At 45.7% G+C, this 15,494-nt stretch overlaps 1 protein-coding gene across 1 annotated transcript in view; it reads right to left on the reverse strand.

The window, feature by feature from the left end:
* Positions 1-15,494, reverse strand: part of LOC126987458 (paramyosin-like) — a 55,151-nt gene that overhangs the window by 11,532 nt on the left and 28,125 nt on the right. Inside the window, exon 6 of the mRNA XM_050844424.1 lies at positions 914-1,060. Coding sequence (XP_050700381.1) covers positions 914-1,060 — 147 coding nt within the window. The remainder of the gene's footprint in view (positions 1-913; positions 1,061-15,494) is intronic.

The following is a 15,494-nucleotide window of genomic DNA, read 5'->3' on the forward strand; positions in this document are numbered from 1 at the left end:
ATCACATAGTTAGTGCAGGGACGATAGTTTGTTTTAAGAGTAGACTGGATAGCTACATGGACGAGGACGACAGGTGGCAGTGAGGTGTGGGTGCAGTAAGGTGACGGGGTGCTGGATGCGTGCCTAGTACCGCCGGTATAACGAGGATCAAGCCGGCGGTGGCGACCAGTGACGCATCAACAGGGTGGTGATGGTGGGTGTGGATCAAGGTTTACGTTTGGAGCTCTGGCGACCAAACTACTGGGAGCAGGGAAACGTTCACCATTTTGGAAAGCACATTGGCAGGGCTAAATCATTTGTTAAATAACTTTTTTGAAATTCTCAAAAAATGAGTGGGTTTCAAGGTTGGGAACTCAAAAATACATTTTTTTTTTTGTTTTTTGCGAATTTATTCGATTTTTGACCCTTTTGAGTCAATTTTTTAAGCCCAGTTGCTAATTATAAAATATAGCCCTTGCATTTTGCCGTCAAGTGATACCAATAACTTTTCTGAAGCCCCAGAAATAAGGGAGTTAGGGCGATTCGCACCAAAGCGGTTGATTTATCAAAATTCGCGGCTTAAGGACAAGGGCGCCGCAAGATCAAAAGAGAAAGACGTCCATTGCTTGAGATGTCACTGATACAACCTTAAAGAAAACACACATGCAAGTTACTCTAAAGTCCACGCCAGCCCAAAATAAGTGTGGGTCTACGACATCGGTAAGTGTGTCAATCCATTGTTTTTCTTACAGCACAGGAGGCAGCTCAAGGGCACTATAGAAGTCATTCCCAATTATAAAACTCATTAGTTATTACAGAACTCACTTGTGACTCTAGAAGAATGTGATTATAAGACTCATATGTGATTACAGAAGACTCGCTCGTGGTTCTGATATCCTCGCTCGGTGACAAGACAAGATTCCCTCAGACAAACCTCCATGGTCCTGAGCTCAGTGTCCTTTATGGCTATGTCCAGCTTGGCCAGAGAGAGTCCCAGTGCATCAAGCTGGGCCTTCAGAGCTAGCTTCTCCTCCTGGCACCTCTGCAGCTCCTCCGTCTTGGCTTCAACTCTCCTCATGTCCTGCAGGAAAGGGTCAGGTTGTAGTACTCAGGCATCAGAGGAGCAGGAGGCCAATGGGTAATGAAAGGCAGTACTGCTGGACCGGAAATGTAGTTTGTTATGATACTGGTTGGGTGAAGAAGAGGAAACACACACACACACACACACACACACACACACACACACACACAGTGATGCACAGGTGTAGTTTGTTATGATACTGGTTGGGTGAAGAAGAGGAAACACACACACACACACACACACACACACACACACACACACACACACACACACACTGATGCACACACACACACACACACACACAGACTAAAAAAGAAGGAAGAATCAAAGAAACAAAGAAGACTTCAGAATGGCGAGAAATGAATATGTGAAAATAAGGAAAGAAGAAAGGGATAAGGAGAAGGATATTGTGGAAAAATGCAAAAAGAACAGCCAAGTTGTTTTATAGATTTATAAATGGGAAGACTAAAACCGAAAGAAACAATAGAAAGACTGAGAGACAGGAATGTGGAAGTCAATGACCCTAAAGGTATGGCAGAGTTATTAAATAGAAAATTCAGCAAGTCTTTACCAAAGAAACAATCTTTATTGAGCCACAAGAGAATAAAATAGAAGTTCATATGGAAGAGATTATGGTAAACAAAGAAGAGATCCATAAATTACTGGGAGAACTAGAAGAGGGAAAAGCAGTAGGACCGGATGGAGTTTCTGGGTATATTTTAAAAAAATGTAGAGATGAATTAATTGTTCCAATATACGACATCATTAGATGTTCAGTAGCAACAGGTACGGTGCCCAATGAGTGGAGAAGGGCTGAAGTGGTCCCCATATATAACAGTGGAAGGAAAGATGAACCTTCAAACTACAGACCCATATCCCTGACAAGTGTTGTGTGCAAAATATGTGAGAAAATCATAAAAAAGAAGCAGTGGACTAAATTTCTAGAAGAGCATAAGTTAATTACCAGCAAACAATATGGATTTCAAAGGGCCGATCATAATTTACAAACTTACTCAGTTTTTACTCAAGAGTGATAGACAGAACTCAGGAAAGGGATGGATGGGTTGATTGTATTTATCTAGATTTGAAAAAGGCCTTTGACAAAGTTCCACACACAAGACTATTATGGAAACTGGAAAATAAAGGAGGATTGAAGGAAATATGAAAAATGGATGGCAAGCTACCTAATGGGAAGGGAGATGAGAACTGTGGTCAAGGACATAAAATCAGAATGGAGAAATGTAGAAAGCGGAGTACCACAGGGTTCAGTATTAGCACCGATAATCTTCCTGGTATATGTAAATGACATGGCTGAGGGAGTTAATAGCTACATAAACCTGTTTGCTGACGACGCTAAATTACAAAACATATAAGAAACAAAGAAGATTGTGAAATATTGCAAGAAGACCTATACAAAATTTGGAATGGAGTATGGATTGGGAGATGAATTTAATGTGAAAAATGTCATGTTATGGAAATGGGTAAAGTGAAACAAGACCCATCTGGATAGACCAAATGGGACATGGTGAAACATTAAAAAAAGTGCATGAAGAGAGAGACCTGGGAGTAGTGATGAGGGATGATAATCAACCAGAGAGTCATATAAATCGGATCTTTAGAGACACATATAACTTGGTGAGAAATATTGGAGTAGCATTTAGCTACATGGACAAGGACATGATGAGAAGGCTAATCCACTACCATGATTAGACCAAAATTAGAATATGCAGAGGTAGTGTGGTCCCCCCATAAGAAGAAGCATATAAAGAAACTAGAAAGAATACAGAGGATGGCATCAAAAATGGTCCCAGAGTTGGAGGGATTAATATACGAGGAAAGATTCAAGGAAATGAACTTAACAACACTGGAACAAAAGAAGAGAAAGGGAGACCTAATCCAAATTTATAAATTATTAAACAAAATAGATGAAGTAGATAATGAAGAACTGCTACTAACAGAAGGAAACATAAGCAGAAATACAAGAGGACACAGTAAAAAATTGAGAAAGGGGAGATGCTTGAGAGACACTAAGAAGTATAGCTTCCCGCAAAGAAATGTAGAGGTTTGGAACAGTCTGAGCGAGGATACAGTATCAGCGAGGAGTGTGCAAAGCTTTAAAGATAAGTTGGATAAATGCAGACACGGAGACGGGACCACACGAGCATAATGCACAGGCCCTGTAAAACTACAACTAGGTAAATACAAAGAGGTAAATACACACACACACACACACTGATGCACACACACACACACACACACACACACACACACACACACAACAGATGGGTGGAGTATTTATAAGAAAACAGTATATTAACAAATAGCCAATTCGGATTCAGAGGAGGACGGTCTTGTGTAAGTAATCTGATCAGCTTCTATTCAAGAGTAATTGATATAATACAGGAAAGAGACGGTTGGGCAGATTGTGTGTATCTGGACTTAAAGAAGGCGTTTGATAAAGTACCACACAAGCGATTAATATGTAAACTTAATCATGTTGGAGGTCTGGGTGGTTCAATATTGGATTGGATTGTGGACTTTTTGACGAGGAGAGAAATGAGAACAGTAATCAGGAATAATAAATCAAGCTGGATGGAAGTGACCAGTGGAGTCCCCCAAGGATCAGTGCTGGCTCCGATTATGTTTGTAATTTATATTAATGGCATGACAGAAGGGGTGACAAGCTATATGAATATGTTTGCTGATGATGCTAAAATAATGAGGAGGGTGGCTCATGAAGAAGACTGTGTAGCCCTGGGCCAAGATCTTGATATAATAAGCGAATGGTCACGCAAATGGGAAATGACATTCAACACAGAGAAGTGTAGCGTGATGGAGTTTGGTAAGAGCAGTAGACAAATATCGGGGAACTACTCTCTGAGTAATGAAAGAACCATGAGAAAAACTGAAGAAAAAGATCTGGGAGTGATCATAACAGACAAGTTATCCTTTGGAAAACATATAGACCGGATAACTGGGGAAACATACAGTATGCGCGGAAAGTGTTGTCGCCGCCTAAATAAAACATTGATTATGACTTTCTGGGAGAATGGTGGACAAACAAATACGTATCATTGGACCAGTTAGTATTTATTTGCATTGCCCTTCCTTTTTACAATATCCTCAAGACGTTTGGGGAGACTGGTTGCAAGGTTTTGCAGGTGGGTGAGTGAAAAACTGGCCCACAGTTGCTTGATTGCAGCCTCAAGTTTCGGCACCGATGACGTGTCCATACCATGCAGGTGTCTCTTCATGTATCCCCATAAGTTTTCTATTGGGTTAATATCTGGGCTATTTCCAGGCCAGTCACTGATGAAGGGAATGTCACAATCAGTCAACCACTGCTTCACAGATTTTGCTACATGTGCAGGAGCAGAATCCTGCACAAATACTCTTGCCTTTGTTTTTTCGAATGAATCGCACAGGACATCACTTAATAGCTCCAAATAGTTGTGTTGGTTTACCCTAACATTAGCAGGAAGAATAACTAATTCACCAACTCCATAGTAGGTGAAACAGCCCCACACCATGAGTGAAGCTGGGTGCTTCACAAACTTTGACGTGTGCTTGGGGTCCAAGGGGTCGGTGCCTGGCTTGCGGTACACTCGTGATGACGGTGTCCCGGTCACGGTGAAGGCTGCTTCATCACTCCACAGCACTGTCTTCCATTCCTCCTCACTCCAGGCTAGGTAGTTCTTGCAAAATTTTACTCTCTTCTCCCTTTGCTGTGCAGTTAACAGGGGCTTCTTGCGGGTACGGTAACATTTGTGGCTGAGGTCATCGTGCAGCAGCTGCTGTACGCTCCTTACAGATACATGTTCCAGTAACTGTGGGTTCTTTTCTTTGATTCCTCGTGCTGTCAGCCTTGGTTCCTTAGCAGCCTGCCTAGAGATAAGTGCACGGGTCCTAGAAGTAGTCTTACGAGGCCTGCCACACTTGATAAGGGGTGCCAGTGCAGTAGCCTCTCCGACGTCCTTCAAACGCTGCACCAGCCGCTGTGTTGTTCTCAGCAACACCAGTTTGACAGGAAATAAATGGGAGATCGTGACCAGCCTTATATCAAGTGAACACCTCAATCCGTTTGTCCCTGCGTGTAGTCATTTTAGGCGTACTGAGAGGGTGGAAGGAAGCAAAATGACAGCGCCATTAGCCTTCGTCTGGCACGCCAGACGATTGTACAACCTCTCTAAATGGCAGCTGAGCAGCTACTGTCGGTGACTGTCAACACTGGCGCCTGCTCCCCGGAGAGCGTAGAGGGTTGCCAGTTAGTGATGCAAAGGCGTCAGAACATCTTGTGATCCCGGGAAGGTAGTTGTGAGCCTCTTTCACTTAACGCGAAAAGAATTGTCGGCGGCGCCTTGACGACAGCACTTTCTGCACATGCTGTACAATCTTCATAGAAACATAAAAGCAGCATTTACGTATTTAGATGAAGAAATGGTGAAGAAACTAATGACATCGATGATACGTCCACGACTGGAATATGCAGCATTAGTGTGGTCACCTAGATTGAAGAAAGAAATTAGAAAGTTGGAAAGAATACAAAGAGCAGCGACTAAATTACCGGAAACTCTGAGAGAACATACTTATGAAGAAAGACTCGAGAAATTGGGACCAACAACACTGGAGAGCAGAAGAGAGAGAGGGGACCTAATAGCACTGTACAGGATACAAGAGGGACTGAAGAAATTGGACAGGGAAGACCTAGTGGTACGTGACAGAAGTGTGACAAGAGGCAATGGTAAGAAATTGAAGAAGAGCGACTGTAGGAGAGACATCAAGAAATACAGTTTTCCATACAGAAGCACAACAACATGGAACGGACTTGACGAGAAGACTGTGTGTGCAAAAACAATTCATGAATTTAAAGCCAAACTGGATAATAAGTGTTATGGAGACGGGACAGCACGAGCCTAGTGCGGCTCTTTTCCTGTATTTCAGAACTAGGTAAATACAACTAGGTAACACACACACACACACACACACACACACACACACACACACACAGACAAATACAAATTGACAAAGTTTAGATGTGTAAAATATGTCAAGAAACTTGGCTTCCTTAACAACACTAAAACAAAACAAAATTATGATATCATACCTTGATATTAGTAAAGCATTTGACAAAGTGACTCACCAAAGACTTAAGTAACCTAGAAGGCCTTGGGATACAGGATAAGGATCAAGGTGACTAGATTAGACTTAGTGACTAGATGGGGATAAACTATACTGGACTTGCATTACTAGTGGCATCCCACAGAGGTTAGTCCTGAGTCATCTACTAACTATCTTGTACATCAACGAAATGGCTTGTCAAGTGGACCAACAAAAGGATGGTGCAGCTCAACACAAACAAATCCAACCTCTAAGTGTGGTATAAATAACCCTCTAAGCAGTTACACGTTAAATAACAGTTCTTGACCGCTCTAACTGTGAAAGGGAGCTGGGTGTGGGTGAGCTCTGACCTTCGACCCTGAAATCACTGCATTACCAAGAGAAACCGTGAAAAGTCTGGGATTTATTTCTTAAGTTTCAGCCCCTGGATGCGTATTTCCTACCAGAAGACATCACCAAGCTACAGGAGTGGAGCAACAAGTGGCTGCTACAATTCAAAAAAGAAAAATGTAAAGTCATGCACCTTGGGAGGGGAAATCCAGCATACCAATACCACTGTCCCTATAATATTATGTATAGTTTAGTATGTTATTCTCCCTGTCACTTGGAGGTTGTGACAGCCAACTAGGCAAGACGCAATGCACCCTGTTCTGGTGACACGCGGCATGCAGCTGTTTGTTGTGTGAGGGTGTGGTTGTGTAGGTGGTGGTGCGGGCAAGGACGACCCACTATAAGACATGAACCATTCAGACTAAAGTTACAGTGGAGTGTGGAATAGTGTTGGGACGTATATTGTGAGCGGGAGATTCAACACAGATCAATTCTCGCGGCGGTGATTTAGCTCCACCAACACGGACCGCTCAGCATCGCTGCGACAACATAGCGCTGAAAGGGTTAAATGAAGATCAAATGTAGCTATGGATGGGAAGGGCTTTGGAGAATAACCCATCCTCAGGGGCTGCCAAGTGTAGACCAGCTGGCTCCTTGTAGTTTCCTCGTATCCTTGTGTAGCCTCGTGTACAACTGTGTAAATACAACTACGTAACTACGCACACACCTGCCCTCTAGTGGCCGGTGGGTATGTTCAGTGAGGGCTTCTGCGTGAAATATGAGAGAAGTAAATTTTGGTAAAGGCTTTGACTCAGTCCTACCTATTCCTTAGCCATCTTATTCTTTTAGTTCTCCATCATCCTCTAATTGATCTTCTGATTCATATTGTGTATATTGGACCTCATCTTGTCCCGCTGCTCAGCGAGGGCACCCACCTGGCAAGGGGAAGGCCAGTCAGTTAACAGTGTGGAGAACAGAACACACACAAAGGGAAGTAATGAATGGACAGAAAAAGGCAATACTTCATGTGAAAGCTTGCCTATGAAGGGGTTGGGTTTCCATCAACCCATCGTGGATTCCATTCCTACAAAACTTGTATCTCGTCTACCGTAAACGTGTGTGACTGCAGACACAGATCATCATCATTTCATCGACGCCTGCTCCTAGGAGCTCCCACCAGGGATGGCCACACCAGAAGAGCTTCCAACTTTCTCTATCCAGACACTCCCTCCTTGCCTGCTCAAAGTCCCTCAAGGATCTTTCCCCTCTCCCTAACGTACTCTTGCACCCTATCTCTCCATTTCACTGGAGGTCGTCCTCTAGCATTCCTCCTCTATCTCACTCACATACACCTTTTGGTCATCTTACTCTCCTCCATTCGCTCCATGTGGCCAAACCACTTTAAAGTCTGTGGCTTCACTTCTTCCACCACTCCACACTTCTTCCCTTCACCCCGTGACACATTCCAAAAACTCGTACACACTCTCATTACTCATTCCATCCATTCTACTCACACCACAAGCACTCCTCAAATAACTCATTTCCACTGCCTGCACTCTAGACCTCTGACTTTCATTCCAGGCCCACGTTTCACTTGCATATGTGAGGGTTGGTACTATTATTGTATTTCTCAAATCCCTCTTTACCTCCATGCTCACACTTCTGCCATTCATGATTCGTCCCAAAGACCCTGCCACCCTTCTTCCTTGCAATGCCCTTTCTCTTATCTCTCCCTCCATACCACCATGCTTGCACAGAACTGATCCAAGGTACTTAAACTCATTGACCTCCTCCATTTCTTCACCATTCAAAATTATTTTGCATTCTTTTTCACATTCAATTCCCGCTCTATATGGGCATACAAAATCTACAACCTCACTTCTACTTCGCTCACAAACCATCACTTTACTTTTGTTGACATTTACTTTCAGCTTTCTCCTTTTACAGACACTATCAAAAACACTGACCAAAGATGGTAAGTCACTTTCATTTTCTGCAGTGAGCACTGTGTCACCAGCAGACACAGACAGACTGCAAAACACAGTACTGGTGCAGGTTGTCTTCCAAACAGCTTCACAATCTCGCAGACGAGTGTTTCCGGTTCACCAAGCACCAACATGTATTCTGCATTTATTTTTTCCCAAACACCAACTTGACACAGTCAATACATGGGCTCAATCAAACCCCTAGAATGCTCACACACACATCACTGGCAGCAGAAATTGAGGCTGCCAGGTTTGTAGCAGAGCAGTTTTGCTTTGCAGGTAAAGGCGGTGTCACACTGGGCTCTTTTCCTCCAACTGTGTTGACGGTAGAAGCAACCGGTAACTCCAACTTTTCTGGGTGTGCATCACACGGCCAAGGTCGGCTGCCCATATCCACAACGTAAACAAACCAGTCGGTCTGTATCCATGTGGCGCCGACTGCAAAAGTAATGGCTGCTGCAGCTTGTGCTGCTGTCACCCAAATTATGGACTTGTTGCTACAGTTAACCCTTCACTCCAGCGACGCCGACACCGTATGGAAAGGGTTAGACCCTTCTAAACCCCTTAATCCTCTTACATTTCCTCTTAATGCTCTTCTAAACCTCTTAAGAGGAAATGGAAGAGGATTAAGAGGAATTTAGAGGAGGATTGAGAGGTTTAGAAGAGGATTAATCCTCTTCCATTTCCTCTTGACCCTTTCCATACTGTGACGCCGACGTCTGCGTCACGGATGGAAAGTGTTGAGAGGAAGGAAGAAGTGGCCGTGGGTACAATCATGGCTTCAAAGATGGGAAGAGGAGTGTTTACCCAAGCCTCGTCAGAGAACTGTGCTGTGAAAACTGAGTCATTCTACAATTTTTGTCGAATGGAGAAAGGAAGGTAAAGGTGAGGTCGGGGGCACAAGCTACAGCTGCGCATGGCCTCAGTGCTCATCTCCCTCACTGTGGCCCTTGAGTCTGTGGTGGGAGGGAGCCCGTCACCACGGTACACAGGGCCAGTGTGACATCCAGGTTACCACAGTTTACCTTCCCCAGGTGTCCCCAGGTACCCATTTATCCACCAGCCCGAGGGGGAGGATGAACAGCTGGGTGAGCTGCACGCTGACTGCCCGGGCCGGGATTTGAACCCAAGCCCGCAGAGTAGTAGCCAGGCACGCTGACCACTAGACCACGGAGGCGTATGAATGGAGAAGGAAGAGTTTTGTTAACTATTGGAAATGGTGCCCCACTCATATCCAAGCAAGACACCAGAGTGAGGGAGGAGCAGCAGCAAGCATGAACCATTCACATCTTTTTTAATTCTCTTTGGCGGAGTTTTCATGTGTGTGGTCCCACAGCACGGGGAGTTCTCTATCGCGTAGACAAAGCCGCTGCCAATCCACTCCACCATTCTCTTGGTGGGCCATCTCCACTACTTCTTCTGCTCCTCAGCCACTACCATTGTTTACACACAGCTGCACGGTTGCTCATATCCCAAACCTCCCAGCCTCCCAGTTGAGTGTACAAGCAACCATGGTTGCCCACACCCAATGGTTGGAGGAAAACGGCCAGTATGACACTGCCTTAATAGAGCAAGATGAGCAATGGTTTCTCCTCAACTATATTTTCGTACAAAATTATCTGGATTACTAAAATAATGTATGGTAGTACTTTGCCTCACAGCCCCTAAAAGGAACAAATGGAGGCAGCCAGTCCCCCGCAGCGAGGGGAGGGTGGCACAGCGCTGCCGCCCACCTGCATGGCCCTTGGAGCAGCCCGTCATGAATGTTTATGTCAAAAACAAACACAATTCTGAACCTCAAAATATAAAGAAGATTCAAAATGTTCTTTAATGAAAACCATCAACCTAATGGTATGTATACTTCTGTCAATATAACTGACTGAAATTAAGTGAGCCTATCACATTAATAGTTTTCAAATAGTTTATTTTCTTTGCATTCTCTCATAAATTGTATGTCCAATCCATATGAAAGTTCCCCATAAGAATCCTTCCACATCTGTACACACAGCAGCCACCCTGAGAGTAAAGAAACTGGCCTGGCAGGAAGCACTCGGCAACAGTCCCCGTGAAGGAGGTGACTGAGGTGAAATATTTAGGGACAGTTGTATGTAGGCACCTCACCTTCCATGCTTACATACAACTGTCCCAGACAGGTGGTTCACCTCAGTCACCTCCTCCACTCTCTCCTCCCCTAACCTTATCCTACACTTTGTTGTGCTCTCTGCTCTAACTCTGTACGGCTTTGCAAAATAACGAGGTCTCCACATTACCTTTTCTTCCCGCTCCTCCACTTCCTTGAACACGCTGTCCGTGAACACCAAGAAGTCATAGATCAGTGCGAAGAATCTCCTGCTCCTCTTAGGCTCTGAAACAAACAGCAGTGAAATATTACAGAACTTACACCCGGCGACACAATACAAACTGTAGCAGTGGGATTACGGTGCCAACAGCGACGGCATTGTTGATGAAGGCACAACTATAGTATGACACCCATGGGAAGGTGTTTTTACATCAAAGGACACGGCTCAAGGGCAACAAAAAAGTACAAAAAAAGAGCCCGCTAACATACACCTGGGTTGCCTTTACTTAGCCACACAGATACATTTAGGAAGAGGTTGGATACATTTATGGATAGTGAGGTTACGTGGGGTTAGGCTTACAGGAGCTGTCTTGTGTAGGCCAACCAGCCTCTTGCAGACTCCTTATGTTCTAAACAAAATAGATAAGAACACACACCAAGTAAACTGTACTGCAAGATGTTGTATGAACTGTGTGAGTTTCTTATGCAGCTTTCAGCCCCAGAAGACTGACTGACAGCCTTAACCCGGTAGCAGCAGGGATCATGTTTCTTAATGGTCCCTCTAAGCGAGAAAAATGAGAAAAAATCACCCTCACACAAACCATTTCATAATATATATCGAAGCATTTGTGATCAGATTATGTATCATCTATTTTGGAGGGTTTATATCATGGCACAAATTTGTCCCGTCGCTGCTACACGGTAAAGCCACAAATTTGAGCCGTCACTGCTACACGGTAAAGCCACAAATTTGTCCCGTCGCTGCTACACGGTAAAGCCACAAATTTGTCCCGTCACTGCTACACGGTAAAGCCACAAATTTGTCCCGTCGCTGCTACACGGTAAAGCCACAAATTTGTCCCGTCGCTGCTACACGGTAAAGCCACAAATTTGTCCGTCGCTGCTACGCTAAAGCCACAAATTTGTCCCGTCGCTGCTACACGGTAAAGCCACAAATTTGAGCCGTCACTGCTACACGGTAAAGCCACAAATTTGAGCCGTCACTGCTACACGGTAAAGCCACAAATTTGTCCGTCGCTGCTACACGGTAAAGCCACAAATTTGTCCCGTCGCTGCTACACGGTAAAGCCACAAATTTGGCCCGTCACTGCTACATGGTAAAGCCACAAATTTGGCCCATCACTGCTACACGGTAAAGCCACAAATTTGAGCCGTCACTGCTACAAGGTAAAGCCACAAATTTGGCCCATCACTGCTACACGGTAAAGCCACAAATTTGGCCCGTCACTGCTACATGGTAAAGCCACAAATTTGGCCCATCACTGCTACACGGTAAAGCCACAAATTTGTCCCGTCGCTGCTACACGGTAAAGCCACAAATTTGTCCCGTCACTGCTACACGGTAAAGCCACAAATTTGAGCCGTCACTGCTACACGGTAAAGCCACAAATTTGTCCCGTCGCTGCTACACGGTAAAGCCACAAATTTGTCCCGTCACTGCTACCCGGTAAAGCCACAAATTTGTCCCGTCGCTGCTACACGGTAAAGCCACAAATTTGTCCCGTCACTGCTACACGGTAAAGCCACAAATTTGTCCCGTCACTGCTACACGGTAAAGCCACAAATTTGTCCCGTCACTGCTACACGGTAAAGCCACAAATTTGTCCCGTCACTGCTACATGGTAAAGCCATAAATTTGAGCCGTCACTGCTACCGGGTTAATACCCTTCCATTCTTTATCCACCCTGTAGACTCCAGGCAATTTATAAACTCCCTTTTGACCTTCCAGAGAGTAGTTTATCCTGCCCTTCACACCTTCCTCACAGCAATGGAAGCAGCTCAGGCAGGAGGCTGCTAAGATCTGCCACAGTGTTCTCTGTCCCGGCCTGGCCAATGCTCTCATCTCATCTCTCCTCTTGGTCTTTTGTTGGACTGACTTCTCTTAACATTTCTTGGGCATTGGTATGATACCTTTGATAACAGTGCCAACCCAGAGACATTAAGATGAGCCAGGGCAGGCAGAGGGCCAGCTGGAGACAAGATGAGAGCATTTGCCAGAGTAGAATGGTGTGCACTAACAGAGAGAGGGTGGAGAGCTTTGGGAAAGGTCTTTGTTCTGCGGCAGACTAGTAATGGCTGACAGTGATGGTGATGGTTTGTGTGATCAAGCTCTTGGAGACCCTTGCTGCCGAGGAGGTGGAGGCTGACACTTTTCAGTCATCGCCGAGTGGCCTCAGACTACCCACATGCTGTCCTGAAGACCACCTATCAACCTGGATTCTAGCTTCCCCCAAAAAGAGGATCAAAGATGAGCTCCAAGGGGCATCACGAGTCAGGCAAGAAGGCACCACTATAAACACTTGCCTGCACCATAAAAGACTGGGGCTAACCACCAGGCCCCACCAAGAAAGCCTACCAGTGCCACAGGTGAAACACAAGACACATAAATAAGTAAATACATAAAAATACTCACTAGGGTTGAAGAGATCCACCTGCCTAAACGTGTCGTCCTCAAAGATCAGCTTGAAGCACTTCCGGATGTCTACCGCCATCATTGTGATTCGCAGGGCTCCCATGTACTCCTCGGGGAACTGAATGGTGTCCAGCAGCTGGGGCGGGATCTGCACCAAGACACAGAGAGCTTCCTTACCACTGATTCACGAGTCTTGGCGAGACCTCTTGTAATGTATACCTGCTTCCTCCTGCACCTTACTCTATGCTGGCAGTGATGTGGTAGCCTCCTTCTGCACTGCAAGTCTCAAGGGGTAGGAGAGTGGAGAGAGGGGAGGGGGGAGGAGAAGAGAGGGGAAGAGGAGAGGACACTTGCTGTGGGACAAGGAGGTGTTGAGTTCCTGAATCACAGTTTCATAGTCAGGTGAATCAATATCCCTGTCTGTAGCTGTACTATAATCTGCTCACTTAACCCTTTCATTGCTAAACGCTCACAGCGAGTGTTAGGCGTATTTGCTGGTGGTGCTAAACCCTCGCTGCGAGCTCCACCCGCGCTCAAATCTCCCGCGTATGAGAGTGTTCCAACACTAATTCTCACAACACAGGATTGCCAATTGAGTGGATTCTCCACCAAATTTGGTGGAAAATCACATCAGCCCAGCACGGCAAATCTATGGACGAGTAACTGGTGGATGTTCTTGCCCAATATAGCGGCATTTTTGCATAGCTTCACCCATCACCTGACTGATTCTATGACCAAATAGTTGTAAATATTGCAGCTGGCAAAACTCCCTTGCCAGACTCTGAAGAAAAGATGTCTGCAGTTCCCTCAATACGGCTGATCATCCCGCACGCACCGACGTAAGTGTTAACACTCAACACCCTGAACGTGCATGTACGTTCGCAAGAGAGGCATACATAACCGACTCCTATAGATCTGGACCTCCTCTTTCCAATGGTGTTTTTGGTTTTTAGCTGTGATGAATAGTTTCTGAGATACAGAGGTTAAAAGAGACCCCCCATTGGGCTGCCCGACTGTGCCTGAGGGGATAGTTGCGTCCGCACCGCGCGCAAGGAAAGGGTTAAGTCTGCCCCAAGCTGACAACATAAACCTAAGCGTGTTCGTAAGCACAGTGCAGAAGAGCAGAAAGTGCTGCGTGAGATAAACACAAACAGAGGTTAAAGAAAACTTGGAAGCCATAGCAGTAGCCAATCAGCACTCGGCTTGCAAACACGCTTAGGTTTATGTTGGCAGCTTGGGTCGGACTTAAGTGAACAGACTATAGGTGGAAATGTCGCACACTACAGTAACTGATGTTTGACCCCTTGACTGCAGATTTCCTACAAGAAGACATCACCAAGCTACAGGAATGGAGGCGGTGGCTGAGTCGACAGAGTGAAGGTGCCGCGTTCAGGAGGACGTGAGTTCAATCCCCGCCCGGTGCCACCAAGCTGGGATTTTTCAGCCTCCATCAAGTGGCTTAAAACTACCCACATGCTGTCCAGAAGACCACCTATCAACCCAGACTCTAGATTCTAGGATTAAAGATGAGCTCCGGGGGGCAGCATGAGCCAATGCAAGATGGCGCCACTATAAACACTCGCCTGCGCCAGAACGGGCTGAGCCGACCATCAGGCCCCACCGGGAAGAAGCCTTCGGCCAATCATCAGGCCCCACCGGGAAGAAGCCTTTGGCCAATCATCAGGCCCCACCGGGAAGAAGCCTTTGGCCAATCATCAGGCCCCACCGGGAAGAAGCCTTCGGCCAATCATCAGGCCCCACCAGGAAGAAGCCTTCGGCCAATCATCAGGCCCCACCGGGAAGAAGCCTTCGGCCAATCATCAGGCCCCACCGGGAAGAAGCCTTTGGCCAATCATCAGGCCCCACCGGGAAGAAGCCTTCGGCCAATCATCAGGCCCCACCGGGAAGAAGCCTTCGGCCAATCATCAGGCCCCACCGGGAAGAAGCCTTCGGCCAATCATCAGGCCCCACCGGGAAGAAGCCTACCGGCGCAATAGGCCGCGACGTAATAAGAAAATAAATAAATAAAAAAAAAAAAAAAATGTGGCTGCTACAATTCAATGAGGAAAAATGTAAAGTCCTGCACCTTGGGAGGGGATATCCAGCACACCAATACCACATGGGAAACACTCCACTATCCACCACAGAGGCAGAGAAAGACCTGGGGGCATAGGTTACCAGGGAAAGTGGAATCAGTGTTAATCGCAGCGGACGGGTTAAATAAAGCTTTTAACAAAGGAAAATTTCTCCTTACAATTTATTATCTGT

Source organism: Eriocheir sinensis, chromosome 64, assembly GCF_024679095.1.
Source record: "Eriocheir sinensis breed Jianghai 21 chromosome 64, ASM2467909v1, whole genome shotgun sequence".
NCBI classification, from domain to species: Eukaryota; Metazoa; Arthropoda; class Malacostraca; order Decapoda; family Varunidae; genus Eriocheir; species Eriocheir sinensis.